This window comes from Medicago sativa, chromosome 4 (assembly GCF_051527215.1).
Source record: "Medicago sativa cultivar Bolivia chromosome 4, Bolivia_mono, whole genome shotgun sequence".
Classification (NCBI taxonomy): Eukaryota; Viridiplantae; Streptophyta; class Magnoliopsida; order Fabales; family Fabaceae; genus Medicago; species Medicago sativa.
In genome coordinates this window covers 66094363-66110991 of record NC_140752.1, presented here as the reverse complement: position 1 = coordinate 66110991, position 16629 = coordinate 66094363, and the positions used below count along the sequence as shown (strand labels likewise).

Here is a 16629-nt window from a genome sequence, read left to right as displayed (position 1 = left end):
AAAGCTAGGGCCAAAACAATGTTTGGTTTGTCGTTTTTGACTCATTCCTATCAGCCGTCTTAAAATTAGAAGACAACTATAAGACTATATTATCTAAGGTTAAATATGTTTTTGATCCCTATAAAATTGGGACCTTTTAAGTTTAGTCCTTACTTAATTTTAATAGTTCTTTTAGTCCTTAAAAAAAAATTCGGTACTCAATATTAGTCCCTCCTCAATTCAAATTTGTTTAATTTATGCTTAAACTCTTGAGTTTTTGAACAAGTTTTTGCTAACGTGTTAAGAACATTACTAAAAGTTTCTCAGCAAAAAATTGTCGCAAAATTTGATTTCTACGTCCAGATTTTGTTAATTTTATCTTTAACTTCTGCCGTTTTAAAAAATTCATATTTAATTCATTTTATGTTAAAAAAATTCTAAATTTTAGTAAATGAACCTTTCATAGTGTTCTAAACTTGTGTCAAAAAAACCGTTCAAAAATTTGAGAGTTTAAGGATAATTAAACAAACTTTGGTTTAACAAGGACTAAAATTAGAAGTATTTTTTTTTATGTAGGACTAAACTTAAAAGTTCCTAATTTTATAGAGACCAAAAACATATTTAACCCTATTATATAAACCGCTTATATATAATTTTGATCTCCCTTTTTTCAGGGCTTTTGATCTCCCATTTAATTTTTTTTTTATCATTTCATTTTTTTCTTCTTAATTTTTCATTCCTCGTTTTATGTTTATATCATTTTTGTCGATGTAACTATTCACTAAATCAAAAGAAGACATATTCTTTAAAATTTTGTGTATTTAATTGATTAAAAAGTTAAAGATTAAATGCAATGCACACATTCCAATAAATTATTTCTATATTTGAATCATTAACTTGTGCTTTGAAGGCGCAAATTAGCATTTTCCATAATTATTTTAAGGGCAAAAAAGTCAGACTCGTGCCTTTAAAAAACGTGGTTTATTCCCAGCCGTAAGCACTAATAGTAATAAGTGATCAACATGCTTTATAGAGAAAAAAAAATCATTGCTTACGAGCTGTAATAATATTGTAACAGGTAGTCAAAAAGAGAGGAATAATATAAAGGAGAACTTTTCTTTTCATGATCCAATCAAACTTCGTGCCGTTGGGTATTTTCGGTGGCCATAATCATTGTATGGACACAATATAAAAATTTAACGTACACAACATTTTTCGACCAAAAAAAAAAACGTACACAACATTTTCTTTTATAACCATAAGAATTGTCATTAGAGTATTCATTAAAATATAAGGGTTATGTTAACCGGTGCCCCGGGGCATTTGTTAAGGAAACCTAAAAGAGAAAGTATTAAATTAAAATAAATATTCTCTCCGTTTTAAAATGAGTATCGTTTTAGGTGTTTACACACATATTAAGAAATGTAATGATTAAAAGAAAGAGAATGATTATTTTACCAAATTATCCTTATTAACTATTGGTTAGTTTTAAAAGTAATACTTTGAAAGTAGTGTGCAGAGTATTAATCGGAGGGTACAATTGAAAAGAAAAAGTTATTATTGCATTGGAAACTGAAAGTGACATTCATTTTGAAACAATTTTTTTTGGCTAAACCGACACTCATTTTGAAATGGAGGGAGTACTTTTTAGACTTTTAAAGAGTTGACTGCACAAGTTCTAATGTGATGTTACTATATTTGTTTCCTTAACCAGTGTTTCGGGGCACTGGTTAACATAACCTTTATATTTTAATGAATACTCTACTGACACTTCTTATGGTTATAAAAGAAAATGTTGTGTACGTTTTTTTTTTTGGTTGAAAAATGTTGTGTACGTTAAATTTTTATATTGTGTCCATACAATGATTATGGCCACCGAAAATACCCAACCGCACGAAGTTTGATTGGATCATGAAAAGAAAAGTTTTCCTTTATTATTATTATTATTATTATTATTACCTAAAAGATAAAGATAAATATAGATTTTTTGTCAAGTATCTTAATGGTTAATTGTAACCAAAAAAAAATCTTAATGGTTAATTTTCACACATTTTAAATATGAAAAAAATATAGCATCTGAGGTTCGAATCTCAGCCCTTACATATAATATATAATATCTCTATTGAACCAAGCTTATGAGGATAAACATATAATCTGTTTTATGGAAAAATAAACATAGAATTATTGTGTTTAAAAAAAATAAGATAATTAATATTTTAAAGTGTTATTTTCAACACAACTTTTTTTTTAGGGAAATCAACACAAAACTTTTGCTTTTACTGTATTCCTTAATTAATACTCCATCTGTTTCAAAATACATGTCACAATTTTATAATGTGCACTATTCACATAGCTCAAGTTGACCATATTTTTTAACTAATATACAAATACAAATGTTAGCATGTAAAATATTGTTTGATTCGTTTCAATGAATATTTTCAAAATATCAAATTTTTATAATTTTTTAATATATATAATTAAATATATTAACGGTCAAAATTGTGTATTGACATGTATGCAATGTGCAGTGGTTGACTGCGACATGTATTTTGGAACGGAAGGAGTATTTTTTAGAGTGTATATTCCTTAATTTAATCCTCAAAATATAGGCCAACGAGTGATCATAATCATTCTTTGGTGCAAAGTTTTCATAAATATGATAACTTTCCATAACTTCGACAATTCACGTGTATTTATTCTCATATAAAAATGTGGGAATAAACATTTTCATAAAATTTTATGGGAACTTTTATAATACACCTCACAAATTGAGGTGCACCGGTACTCTTGCTCTATAAATTTATAAAATAATGATCATTTTATGAAATAAAAAGTTATTTGTCAATATTTATATTTTATAAAACATCATTTCATTGTTTATAAAAATCATATTAAATTTTTAACATTTTCTCTTAAAAAATAATCAATATTCTTTATTATGAGTAATAAAAATTCAAAAAAGTAAATTTTATTTCGTCGAAACTTTTGGTAAATAAGATTTAATTATTATGACTATCAGTGATATAAAATAATTCTTTTTCTTAAAAAAAAACAACTCATTTAATTATTAGTTTAACAATTTGGTGTACCGGTACACCCAAATATTTGGGTGTACTATAGAATTTGCCAAATTTTATAGGTTGTAAAATGAAAAAGAAAATTATAACTACCAATATTCTTTTTTTAGGGAACTACCAATATTACTAGGAATATCAAATATGTGGCAAACATTTTTTCCCCAATAGTACTCTTTAATTATTACTCTCACACTACTTCCAAAACATGGTACTCCTATTCTACTTTAATTTATAACGATAGATAATGCACCAATAGTTAACCATGGTATTATAGTCCCGTAAAAAAAGGTTATTTTGGTAAAAGTGTTAGCATCTCTTTAGACTGTATTGTTAATTTTTTTTTTGTACAAATATTACTGCTTTTCTTAATACGTGGTTAAAAATATTAAATGACACTGGTTAAATTGGAGGAAATATTGATAACAAACATTGATTAAGAGCCCGTTTGTTATAGCTTTTTTAAGAAAAAAATCACTTTTTTTAAACAAATAATCACTTTTAAGAGTTTTGGATCCGTTTGTTACAGATTTTTAAAAAAATCAGAATCTAAAAAAAATCTAAAAACAGCTTCAAATGAGAAGCTGTTAAGAGCAGCTTTTTAAAAAATAGATTTTTTTTAGAGGAGAGAGAAAATACGATTTAAAAGATTGAACTAATTTTGTAACAAAAAATCCCTTTTATATAGTTGTATCCAAACAAACTAGATTATTTGTTTAAAAAAAGTGATTTTTGTTACGGTAAACAAACGTAAAATAGATTCTGATTTTTCACAAAATCTCTAAAATAAAATCTCTAAATTATTTTATGTGAAAATCACTTTTATTTTAATCCGTAACAAACGAACCCTAAATAAAAGTGATTTTGACCTAAAATAATTTAGAGATTTTTTTTTAGAGATTTTATGAAAAATCAGAATCTATTTTGCGTTTGTTTACCGTGATAAAAATCACTTTTTTTAAAAAATAATTTAGTTTGTTTGGATACAGCTATATAAAAAAGCGATTTTTTTGTTACAAAATTAGTTCAATCTTTAGATTCATATTTTCTCTCTCCTCTAAAAAAAATCTATTTTTTTAGAAGCTGCTCTCAACAGCTTCTCATTTGAAGCTGTTTTTAGATTTTTTTTAGATTCTGATTTTTTTTAAAATCTGTAACAAATGGATGCAATATTCTTAAAAGTGATTATTTTCTTAAAAAAAAAATGAGTTTTTCCTAAAAAAAGCTATAACAAACGGACTCTTAATCCGTAACAAACGGGCCCTAACACTAACGGAAGACCGTGTTCCACAATACGACAAACTAAAATTTTAACTCTCCAATCGAAAGAGACAACTTTAGACTGTAAGTGGTGTCTCTCAAGCTTCAAATACGATTATCTTCGATATAAAAAAAGAGAGAAAATACATAAATGGATGGAATTTTTTAATGGTAAGAATGATTAAATTAGGGAAATGATTAAAGGAATTAAAGTTGGGTGCCATATGGCAGCACATTAACGCGTAAAGAAACAATGAATGGAGTCATCGTGCAGTCAAGTTCCCTCCGATCACACCAACGGTGACATGCGATGCATTATTAACTTTTTCTTTCTCTCTTTATAACAAACAAAAGTTAATTAATAATAAAAATAATTGTTTGAGTTTCATTAATTGTTTCTCAGTTCAAACAAAGAGTTAGTTACTACCAAAAAGTAACTGCCCCCAGAATATGAAAAAAAAAAAAAAACAAAACAAATTCTAAACGTTGTTTTCCAACGATGTTGATGCGTAACTGTTAACAGCACAATTTGTCGGGTGAACCCCATTCCCATCATTATTCTAAGAGGTGTTATTTTAATTTCTTTCTTTCTTTTTTTAATTCATTCATTTCAATTTGATCTTAAGTTTTTAATTTTGTGAAATGTGTGATTAGTTTATTTTCAGATCGTTGTTTGAGTCACTTGAATTTGTTACCAACTACAATTTCCTTCTTTTGATTTTAGGTATGTTAATTTATTTTTTTCTGTTTAGTTCTACAATTCTGTGAGGTTTTAAATTTTATAATTTTAGTGTTGAATTTTAGTTGTAAGAGCTTCTTAAAAAAAGTTGCAATTGCAAGAATGATGAACTGGTGTGAATTTAAGATGTTAATGATGGAATGTGTGAATTTTGGTTGGAGGTAGGTTTGTTTGTGAGGAGGAGGGTTTGGATTGACTTATTTGAACTTATGTACTGACGTAATCACTTGTCAGACCTTATGGAAACAACTTAAGAGTTAAGACCTCTCCATAAGCTCTTCAATGATAGTTTATATTTATGTTTGGTTCTAAGATCCTGTGAGGTTGTAATTCTCTTTCATTTTTGAGCTTAAAAAAATTGTGTATGTCTTTTAATTTTAGTTCTTATTGGAAGTTTTGCAATTGTATGCACATGATGAACAAGGTTTTTCCGATGAATTGTGATTTTAAGTTGTTAATGATTGATGTGTGAATTTTGGTTGGAGGTAGGTTTGTTTGTGAGAAAATTCTTGACGGGATGAGGGTTTGTAATTTATGGTCTATTTGGATTGACTTATTTGAACTTATCTACTAACGTAAGAAGTTGTGAGACTATTTTAGAGTTTATGGAAACAATTTACGATATGTTCATAAGTTGTTTTCAGCTTATTTTCATAAGATCTACAAGATAGTTTTTGAAAACAGTTTGTAGTTTATATGATAAGTACTTGTGATATAAGTGCTTAATTAAACTGTTTATCCAAACAGGGTCTTAGTAGCAAAATGGGGGTTATGTCAAGGAGGGTTGTGCCCGCCTGTGGCAACCTCTGCTGTGTTTGTCCTGCTCTTCGTGCTAGCTCAAGACAACCGGTGAAGCGTTACAAGAAGTTATTGGCTGAAATTTTCCCTCGTAATCAGGTGAGGTTTTCAACTTATTTAGGCCATTTTGTTTTACATATCAGCTACCTTTGGAAGGTTTAAGTTGGTACTTGTTTGAGTTGCCAACTTACTTAGCACTATGGTTTGCATAGCTTTCTGTACTTTGGGGTTGTTGGTTTGGTAATACTTGGTGGACTCCGAACATTTATTGTGAAAATCAATGACCATAAAACTGATAATTATATATGTTTGACTCTAATGATTAAGGTACCGGTATCTGGGAAAATGCTTATATTGATTTTAGTAATTATTTGTGAGTACTGGTGAGATGGTTTTTAAGTTTAGTGAAGGCTAGAGTTTCATGTTTGAAACATATTATCAGTGATTTGATTATGTAATTTTTAATCTACGTTTTGTATTTAATTTACTGTATTTTCTTCCACTCTTATTTGTAATGAAATTTTGCGGTTCATCATTTCCACTCGTAGTAGCTATTGCATTATTATGTTATGATGACTGCTATCTTCAATTTTCAGAAGAAAAAGGGTACTGGAGGGTTCTTTATGAAAAAAATTATTTCTTGTTCTTGTAAATTTTCTGAAAGTTTCTTTAATATTTTTAATGCCTTGAACCCTCTCTCTTTCTATCTCTCCTCTTCCTAGTGTCTGATGTGCATGATGGTTGCTGTTTTTGGCAGGTAGCTGAACCTAATGATAGAAAAATTGGAAAGCTATGTGACTATGCTTCTAAAAATCCGTTGAGAATTCCTAAGGTAAAATAGTTATGTTCTAAGAAGTCTTTAGTTTTCTTTGGCACTTCGTTCAAATATGTCATTTATTCAAAACAAATTATGATGTGATAACTTATTAGAATTATTTACTGGATCATTTATCCAAGTCCAAAGTTATATTTCTTGTGTTTTTCTTGTGTTTTACCGTCTCATATTGTGTTCCACCTAAGGATTTCTTGTGTTTTATCTATGCAGATTACCGATAACTTGGAGCAAATATGTTACAAGGATTTGCGTAATGAAGTCTTTGGTTCAGTGAAAGTTGTCTTGTGCATATACAGAAAATTCTTATCGTCATGTAAGGAGCAGATGTAAGTTTTATGACATATACATAGATCTTCACCAATTCTGCCATAATCATTTCTATCAAGTAGATTTAATTTGCCACAAGAAAATTGAACACTTTAAAGTACATTTTGAGTAAGAAAAAAATTTCAATCTGAAAACTTCTAGTCATTGTTTCTGTAAACACTATACCCTCTTGATTCTAATCCAACGAGAAAACTTCCTCCCTTAACTCCTGCATCCATCTCAAGTTACTGAATACATCTAATGCTTGAATGTGTTGATTTCCGTAGATGTTATTATTTATTTATGATCATATGTGAAGTGATCTGATTACAAGTTTCATGTGATATTGGCAATTTTATATTTTGATGCAATATAAACAGTGCCAGGATTTTTTCTTATACCATAAAGTTGCGGTTCTTCTGTTCTCTATTTTTGTTGGACTGCCACATTTTTTCTTTTGAATATGTGATGATATTCAATAATGCTTCTGAATCTTGCAGGCCACTTTTTGCGGGTAGTTTATTAGAGATTGTTCGGACTCTTTTAGAACAAACTCGAACAGATGAAATCAGGATCATAGGCTGCAACACTCTTTTTGATTTTATAGATTGCCAGGTATTTGGCTAATAAACCTTTCTGAATTGTTGAAGTTAATATCACTGTTTGGTTATACCGAGTTTCTTTAAAAAAAATATCACTGTTTGGTTAGCAAGAGAATTGCTACCCGTTTGAAGAATAATACACTTAAGTTTTAACTTTCCGGACTTTGTGTGGAAGTTGATGGTGGTGGTAAAAATGGACACTCCCTAGATAAAAAACCATGCTGGCTTTTGGTGATGATTGCACTATAACTCTCGCTATATATATTGCATTTTATAGATCATGACCATGTATATTTATACCATATATTTTTGTGTGAATGGAATAACTTTTTGTGATCCTAATTTTTTTAAATTTAAAATAGACAGATGGTACATACATGTTCAATTTAGAGGGTTTTATTCCTAAACTGTGTCAATTGGCTCAAGAAATGGGGGAAGATGAACGAGCTTTACGTCTCCGTTCAGCTGGACTACAAGCTCTATCCTACATGGTACTGCTTTGTTCTCTGTGTCACTTGTTACATCTTCTGGAAATTGTGTATACATTTCTATAATTTGATAGCACATGGATTAAGGATTTCTCTTTTCTCCTATGTTTTCTGTGGTTAGGTGCGTTTCATGGGTGAGCAATCACATCTTTCAATGGACTTGGATGAAGTGAGTACCGTTTCCATACTTATATACTCTTTTGGCTATGTTTAGTGATACAAAAAAAAAAGGATACATTTATGCATTTGTTTTTCCAAACTTTGAATCAAAACTTGGGTATTTAATTTCGAAGTCAGCTTCTACTTGTAGCAACAGACAACCTTATTTTTTCAAATCTAATTATTTTCTTTTATCTAAAATAGATCATGTTAGTGACTTTGGAGAATTACATGGGTTTCCAATCTAGCTCCAATCACCCCAAGGAATTTCCCAAAGAGCACGGCTCTTTAACAGATATCTCCAAGAAGGATAATTTGTGGCTGACTCTTGTGGCAGGGACTGGGGTAGACTCTATGGTGTATGTCTTACTTTACTCTTCTCCCCCACCTTTATTACGAAGCCAAAGGTCATCATCATTTGAAACAGGTCTTGTGTCTTTATTACTTTTACAGGGATACTGCTAAAGATCCGGCATATTGGTCAAAGGCTTGCTTGTATAATATGGTCAAACTGGCAAGGGAAGCTACAACTCTGCGGCGTGTCCTTGAACCTCTTTTTCATTATTTTGATACTCAAAATCAATGGTCTTCTGAAAAAGGAGAGGCTGTCCGTGTTTTGATGTATTTACAATCTCTTTTAGAAGATTCAGGTACCCTGCGACATTTAGTAACACAATTTTCTAAAATAGGATATTTCTCCAATTTCAGTATACTGATTGTTTCTTTTGCACACCAGGAGATAACTCCTATCTTCTGTTGTCCATTTTGGTCAAGCACTTGGATCATAAGAATGTTTCTAAGCAGCCTATCCTTCAGATTAATATTATCAACACCACAGCACAACTTGCAAAAAATGTGAAGCAAAAGGCTTCAGTTGCAATAATTGGTGCAATATCCGACCTCATTAAGCACTTAAGGAGGTGCCTACAAAATTTAGCTGCAGTTTCCAGTATTGGGAATGACGAGTATAAGTTGAATACTGAACTTCAATCTGCCTTAGAAATGTGTATGTTACAACTTTCAAACAAGGTATGCATAACATATTATTTGTTTTTCAAACTTTATATACTGTGTCCATTGTAACATTTTGAGAACAACAGGTTGGGGATGTAGGACCCATCCTTGATTTGATGGCTGTGGTGTTAGAGAATATCTCAACTACGACCATTGTAGCAAGAACAACAATCTATGCTGTTTATCAAACTGCAAAGTTAGTTATATCCATCCCTAACGTGTCATATCACAAGAAGGCGAGTATTCTTACTTTGACTTGAAATAGTCCTTTCTATATATGCTCAGCTCTAGTAAGATGACTCTTGTGTTGCATTTGTGTCCGTTCCAGGCTTTCCCTGATGCTTTGTTTCATCAATTGCTCCTGGTGATGGCTCATCCTGACCACGAAACACGAATTGGGGCGCATAGTGTATTTTCTACAGTGCTTATGCCATCTCTGTTTTCTCCCCAGTTAGACCATAAAACAATGATGGCTGAGAAGGTACCAAGTCAGAGCCTCTCCATTCAGCAGGAAAGCTTTTTAGGGGCAGAACAGATCAATAGGAAACCTGTGGAAGGAGGGGCAGTAGTTGATGTCAGCAGTAGGAAATATAGAGTCCTTCCATATCGTATTTACAGCTTTTCCGATGCTCTAAATCTTGGGAAAGATGTACATTTTTTTTACTTACCACTTTTTAGTCTATATCATATATTAATTTAACTTATCTTTTCATATGCAATTATTGATTTTAGTTGCATTACTAATATTATTAAGTGGTTCAGTTTGTTTGGTTTTTTTTCCCTACAATGGGGACTTCAACGATTTCTTTTTGCTGTAATTTATACTCAAATATTGAATGACTACTCTTTCAGGAGCTAAGTTCTTTTCGGTTAAGCAGCCACCAAGTGAGTCTCTTACTTTCTTCAATCTGGGTTCAGGCAACATCTATGGACAATGGCCCGGCGAATTTTGAGGCCATGGCCCACACTTTTAGCATTGCTTTATTGTTCACTCGTTCAAAGGTGAGATTGGTATAACACAAATGCATGGGATTTTTAAAACTATGATCAGTAAAGACAATAAATAATGTTGTTCATTTTCAGTGGTTGCTAATTACTTATAAGAAGTTACATTTTTAATTATAAGTTTACATTTATTTATTTATTTACTTTGAATGGCAAATGTTAGTGGGTTGAGTTGAACGTACAGCCCATTATCTCTCCAACACTTATGTTCCTCCTCCCTAAACCACCTTATCACTCCATGTCAATTTACATTTATAATAATTATAACTATACTATCATTTCTTACTCTTATGCGTGTCTGTATAAAGCCGCATAGTTCCTGTACTTATGAGTGCAATTTTGAAATTTTATGGTTTTAATTCAGACATTTTATGTCTGCTTTGTTGGACTTAAGTTTTACCAGGCAACTAGGTTATTCCTGTATCAGAACAACGACTATAAATGAGTATTTCAGTCTGGTATGAAATTGCCACTAGTATTTAGTGATGGTTGGTGAATAGTATTTCAACTGCTTGAACCTTTCAAGAATGAATGATGTTAGTGCACAGAGTGCAAACCACTTGCAATTCTCTTACTTAGCTTCTGAGATTGTATATTATGATTTTCTCTCAATTCTCCTTAACAAAGTTTTGTTAAAAAAAAACATATTTTCATACTTTCTTTTATCACTTCTCTTAACCTGTCCAAGTCCATGATGGTTTAAATTGCTTTCCACAGACATCCAGTTACTTGGCTTTCGTAAGATGTTTCCAACTGGCATTCTCCCTCATGAGCATTTCATTGGACCAAGAAGGTAAGTTGAACATATAAGTGATCTTTTATCTTATCATCTTGATGTGATTCCTTTCTCTGTGAACTTGTTTTCAACATCAACTTGAATTGGAATAGTTATCAATCACCTATTTTAAGGTGTAATTTTTTGAGTAAGCCTCAAACCACTGCCTGCATCTCTTCTGCATCCTAGGAGCCTCATCAGCACCTCTCGACATTCTTGAGCACTTGAAAATACTTACACATGGTGCATTTTATAATTTATTTCAATTTTATCCTAATAGTTTACAAGCAATACTGTAAAGGCTTGTTATGCAAATCCACATTATTGATTTACAGGATGTCATGGCTTGTTATACTAAATTGGTGTATGTACGTTTATCTATGCATACTAAATTGTTGACTTTGTTTTACTTTAGAAAAGAAGTGCAAATTCACATCATTGATTTACAAAATTTCATGGCTTGTTATTCTAAAATGGTGTATGCATGTACGTTTATCTGTGTATGACTGTAAGCTATAATTTTTATTATTATGTTGTAAACTTGTTGGGTTAAATATTTTTTCTGCTGCTAAGTTTCTGACCTGATCATTCTCTCTGTGGCTGTTAAAGGAGGTTTACAACCATCTCGCAGGAGGTCTCTTTTTACCTTGGCATCGTACATGCTTATATTCTCTGCCAAGACAGGCAATTTACCTGAGCTAATTCCAATAATTAAAGCATCCCTGATATATTCAACAGTTAGTTTCTTTCCCTAACCTCTTCCTACCCCCATTTCATGCCCTTGTTATTCAGCTTCCTTTTCAAGATTGATTTGCATTACTTATTGTCTGTTTGCCTTTTTAAAATTTTAATTAGGTAATTAATCACTGTTAGAAATCCACAGGTAGATCCTTTTCTTGAGCTTGTCGATGATGTCAGGCTACAGGCTGTTAATATAGAATCAGAGAAGATAATCTATGGATCACAAGAAGATGATGTTGCCGCTATTAAGTCACTTTCGGCCGTAGAGTTGGATGATAAGAAGTTGAAAGATACTGTAATCTCGTACTTCCTGACCAAATATTCAAAATTACCGGAGGTAATATGGATTCATTTCCCTTTTTGCTTATATTCGAGATTAGGATATAGCCAGGCTTAGTTGGGAGTACCTTAAAGTAGAGACTACTGTATTTCAGCTTGTCATTAGTTTTAGTTTTAGCATATCAAACAGTAAAAATCACATTAAAGTTGGTTTAGAAGATGCAATCCATGCTTATGCCCAAACGATGGTCGAATTGCCTCTTTGGAAGTGGAAATGTCAATATCATGACCCTACTCTTGGTTCAAGTATAGAATAACATCTAACTTTATGCATCTTACCATAAATTATGAGGGCTGCCTCAGCAGAGGATGAGCTAGCTACGCAAGCCATCTGTAATTTAACAGTGGAATACATTATTTTATCTCAAATTGAAAAGCTTCGTCAGGTTTACTTGGGCTGACAGAGAATACTTGTTCATTAATAATTGAATATATTAATTTAACCAGATAATTCATTGCTTTTAGTTTAAGTTTTTGCATCCGAATTTGTACTCTGTATGTCTACTGCACATGCACACATTTATCCTGGAAACTATGGATTAAATCAGTCATTTTCTTGTTGAGAAATATACTTGCAAATAGTATATTAGGTGTCAGCAGAGCATGGAATGTTCTAAAAAATGGCGGCAGAGTTGTTTGGGGAGTGATGTGAGTAGTAAATAACATAAGCTTTTTCCATATTATCCAGGATGAGTTGTCAAGCATAAAGAAACAACTTGCACAGGGGTTTTCTCCTGATGATGCATATCCAATGGGACCTCCATTGTTTATGGAGACACCAAGGACATGTTCTCCAGTTGCTCAGATTGAGTTCCCAGATTTTGATGAGGTAAATTTTTGTAGTTGTACTGTATCCGCATTTAAGTGGCTTTGAAAATTATGTTTCACTATTTCTGTGATGGATTGTTTCTAGATTGTGGCTTCGGCGGCTTTGATGGACGAAGAGACTGGGCCTGAACCAAGTGGAAATCTGTCAGACTGCAAACCATTGCTCTCTGTCGATAACCTGACGATTTTAAGCGTTAATCAACTCTTAGAATCGGTAAAATTTGATATGATTTTATTCTTACTATTGGTTCTAGATGATTGACTGTGATTGTATTTTAAAATCAAACTTTTATATTTCTGCTGGAGAGTGGTGTCAGTTTCTTCTTTCAGTTAAAGATTCCATGAGGGTTATTGTATTGACAGGTTTTGGAAACCGCACGGCAAGTGGCTAGTTTCCCCATTCCTGCAAATCCTGTACCTTATGACCAAATGAAGAACCAGTGTGAGGCTCTTGTATCAGGGAAGCAACAGAAGATGTCAGTTCTTCGCAGTTTTAAGCACCAGCAGGAGACTAGAGCATTAGTTCTTTCAAGTGCAATTGAAACAAAAGTTTCCCCTCTACCAATTAAGGTCAGTATTTTTATACCATGGAAGTTTGACTTTTCCGCAAAAGAATAATATATTGTGAACAGATAATTTTTTCTTCAAGAAGAACTTCGGTTATGCTGGTTTACAGGTTAAGAGATTGTTTAATTATTGATTATTGAATGTCCTGGTTTAGTGTCTAGGCAGTTTGAGATTTGAATGTTGATCAGGCTATCATTGTCAAAAAACAAACATTGAAAAGATGAAACACAACCCCACTGACCCAAATGCAGCGTATGCTCATTTGTTCGAATAAAGTGAAAAAACTTCTGCCTTCAGCCTATCTGCTGAGTTATTCATATTCACGGCTAGTTAGTATAATCTAATAAAAAACTTCAACAGTTGACACTCTTAATCTCTTAGTTTTGAATTTTAGTAACCTGTTTTGGCATTAAAAATAAATTGCTCATTAGTTTAAATGATATAACTGAGGAGCTTTTGAAGGTATACTGTAGGAATAGAGTTCAGTTATTTATTGATTGCTACGTCTTATGGAATGTGTCATTGTGCAGACATTGGAGTATTCGGAAGGCGATCTGAAGTTGGTGAGTCAAGAGCAATTACAGACTCTGTATGAAGTACGACCGTGTTCGTATGACTATAGACACCAACATTCTTTGAGACTACCACCTGCCAGCCCCTATGATAAATTCTTGAAAGCTGCTGGATGTTAATGGTGCTAGGTTGCCATGATTGATGTGTATGTAACCATTTATGTAGACATGAATCTCTCCCCTCTATTTTTTCGTCTTTTTATTGTATTGTTTTGTTTGGTTGTCTCATCGCCACATAGTAGGCCATTTTTTCTCTCATTCATCTCAGTAAAATGTGTGTTAAGACTTTCCACTGCATGACAACTTATCCCTAAAAATGAGTTGAAACTTTTAAAAGTAAGTATTTTAATATAATTATTTGATTGTCTGATCCCTTTTTACATGGGAAGGAAACTAACTAATGAAAACCACTGAGCAGCATAGAACCCCTGCAAACACCATCTTTCTGACTGTATAGCCTACTTAACAATGCCTTTTTTAATACCTCCTTGAATGTCAAGGAGGTATAGAGCTTCTTCAAGCTAGAGTTTACAATTGGATATATGCAAACCAATTAGTTTCACAAATCACCAATTAGTTTACAATTGGATATATGCAAACCAATTATTTTCACAAACCAATTAATTGGCTTAAACATACTTTTAATGGAAGTATCCCTTCCAAAAAAAACAAAGAGCATTGCTATTTAACGCGAGATGTTTTGTACGGAGCCGTTCATGATACACAGTTTAGCCAATAGCATATCTCCTTGGCCGACAAACACGGATGTCATGTTTTTTCATTTAGCATAAACCATGTTTTTTTCACAAAACATAATAGAAGCACATAAAAAGCCTATGAATACGACAATATAACGTTTTTAATTCGATCATAAAAACTTTGTGAAAATGATTCTCTAACCTTGAAATCATGAATCATTAGAAAACAGTAAAATATCTCACAAGATATTTAATAAGTGTAGATGCACATCAATTTGAATTTATTGTGTTTTAAATAAGAGTAAGATATTGGTGACTTAGATAAAGATGATAATGATCATCTCTAAACTGTTTGTTTTAGATGAACTTTTGAATTATGGCAGAGTCCACAAACGGATTATACGAATCTTCAAGTTCTAATCTGAATGTTATCAATGGAAGTAATAACTATGTTATCAGTGGAGTTAACAAACCGTATTTTTATTTTTCTTTTGAAACGAGTCCGATGCCATTGTTAAAGTGCAGTAAGAATTAAGTTGAATAGTGCTACTTAATTGAGAATGTTTAGTGAAATAAGGATATGATGATGAAGAGTTTCATAAGCTATTCTTTTCCTACCTACTTTTTTAGGAGGGTGTATTGAATTGGGATTTCTAAAGATTTTAAAAGACTTTTTGGTTATAGAAAAATCTTGAGGTATTCAATCATGATTTTAAAAGATTAGAAATAAATCCGGTGGTATTCAATTAGGATTTTCATGATTTTTTAAAGAATCCAACAAATTCCGATGGTATTCAATCAAGATTTTTCATAACTTAAAAATAGTCTCTTGGTATTCAAAAATGTATAGATTTTAATGGATTACTTGGTAGAATGGATTTTGTGAGACTTTTTAATTGAAAATTTTAAAACTAACAATCTCGTGCAAAGACCTGAGATTTCTTGAGACTTTGTACTCCAATTATATATTTTTTTTCTTTCTTCTCCCACATCACTCTTACTGTTGATATCCTCCATTTGTTTTTCTTTTTGTTTTTCTTTGAGCATCGTTGTATCATGTCTAGTTTCTTTTCTTTTTTCCAGATTTTAATTTTGTGGTTCTCGTCGTTTTTATTTTCTTAAATTAACGAAGTGGCTGTCATCGTTGATTATATTATTTAATTTTTTTTCACTCAAGATCGCGTTACCAGATGTTATTGTTTTCTTTGTTGTCATGTTCTTATGTGTATTCTTTTATTATCAATACGTTTTTTTTTTATGAAGGAATGAGTTTTGATTTATTAAGTAACTATTATTATTAGTAGTCATCAGTCTCATTTTTTATGAAGGAATGAGTTTTGATTTATTAAGTAACTATTATTATTAGTAGTCATCAGTCTCATAATAGTAAAAAAAACGATATATATCTCGTTAATTGTTAACAAAAAGTTATTTCAAATTTGATGTTTTTAATTGTCTTAAAAATATTATCAATTTATTATTCAAACAGAACATGTCTAAGAAGATGATAGTTTACGGTATAATAGTTTAGCTTTAAAGTATGTGAAAAAATATTACTTTTTTATTGAAAAATTTAAAAATTGTATCGATTTTATTTTTTATTAAGCAAACTTTTGATTTTTTTATTATCTTTAGTCATCCACTCTTGTAATTTTGTATTTTTGCTAAAATTTGACCGAGACATTTCAAATCTTACGAATTCTCATAGAATACTTTCAAATCTTAAAAAGTCTTTGAGTTAAAATCCCTTGAAATCTTCAAAGTTAATACATTCCTACACAATCATTTAAAATCTTCAAGACTTTTTTTGACAAAATATTCTTTTAAAATCTCAATACAATACATCCCCC

General features: G+C 31.4%; 1 protein-coding gene across 9 annotated transcripts; it reads left to right on the top strand.

Annotated features, from left to right (window-relative positions):
• The first annotated feature begins 4685 nt into the window (after window positions 1–4685).
• LOC146930866 (protein SEMI-ROLLED LEAF 2-like) lies at window positions 4686–14451 on the top strand. Of its 9 annotated transcripts, none has more exons than XM_085702315.1 (21): window positions 4686–4849; window positions 4968–5037; window positions 5800–5949; window positions 6608–6682; window positions 6896–7011; window positions 7492–7606; window positions 7956–8084; window positions 8203–8250; window positions 8445–8599; window positions 8694–8890; window positions 8977–9269; window positions 9341–9490; window positions 9583–9903; window positions 10107–10256; window positions 10977–11052; window positions 11644–11771; window positions 11918–12112; window positions 12803–12943; window positions 13028–13156; window positions 13306–13512; window positions 14040–14451. In XM_085702315.1, the coding sequence occupies exons 3-21, from the start codon at window positions 5815–5817 to the stop codon at window positions 14199–14201; spliced, it is 2922 nt and encodes a 973-aa protein (XP_085558441.1). In that variant the 5' UTR covers window positions 4686–4849; window positions 4968–5037; window positions 5800–5814; the 3' UTR covers window positions 14202–14451. The 9 variants fall into 9 exon arrangements, with proteins under 9 accessions (XP_085558441.1, XP_085558445.1, XP_085558440.1 ...); XM_085702319.1 differs by having other exon boundaries at window positions 4686–4880; window positions 4979–5037; window positions 7960–8084; XM_085702314.1 differs by having other exon boundaries at window positions 4686–4880; window positions 4979–5037.
• The last annotated feature ends 2178 nt before the right edge of the window (window positions 14452–16629 follow it).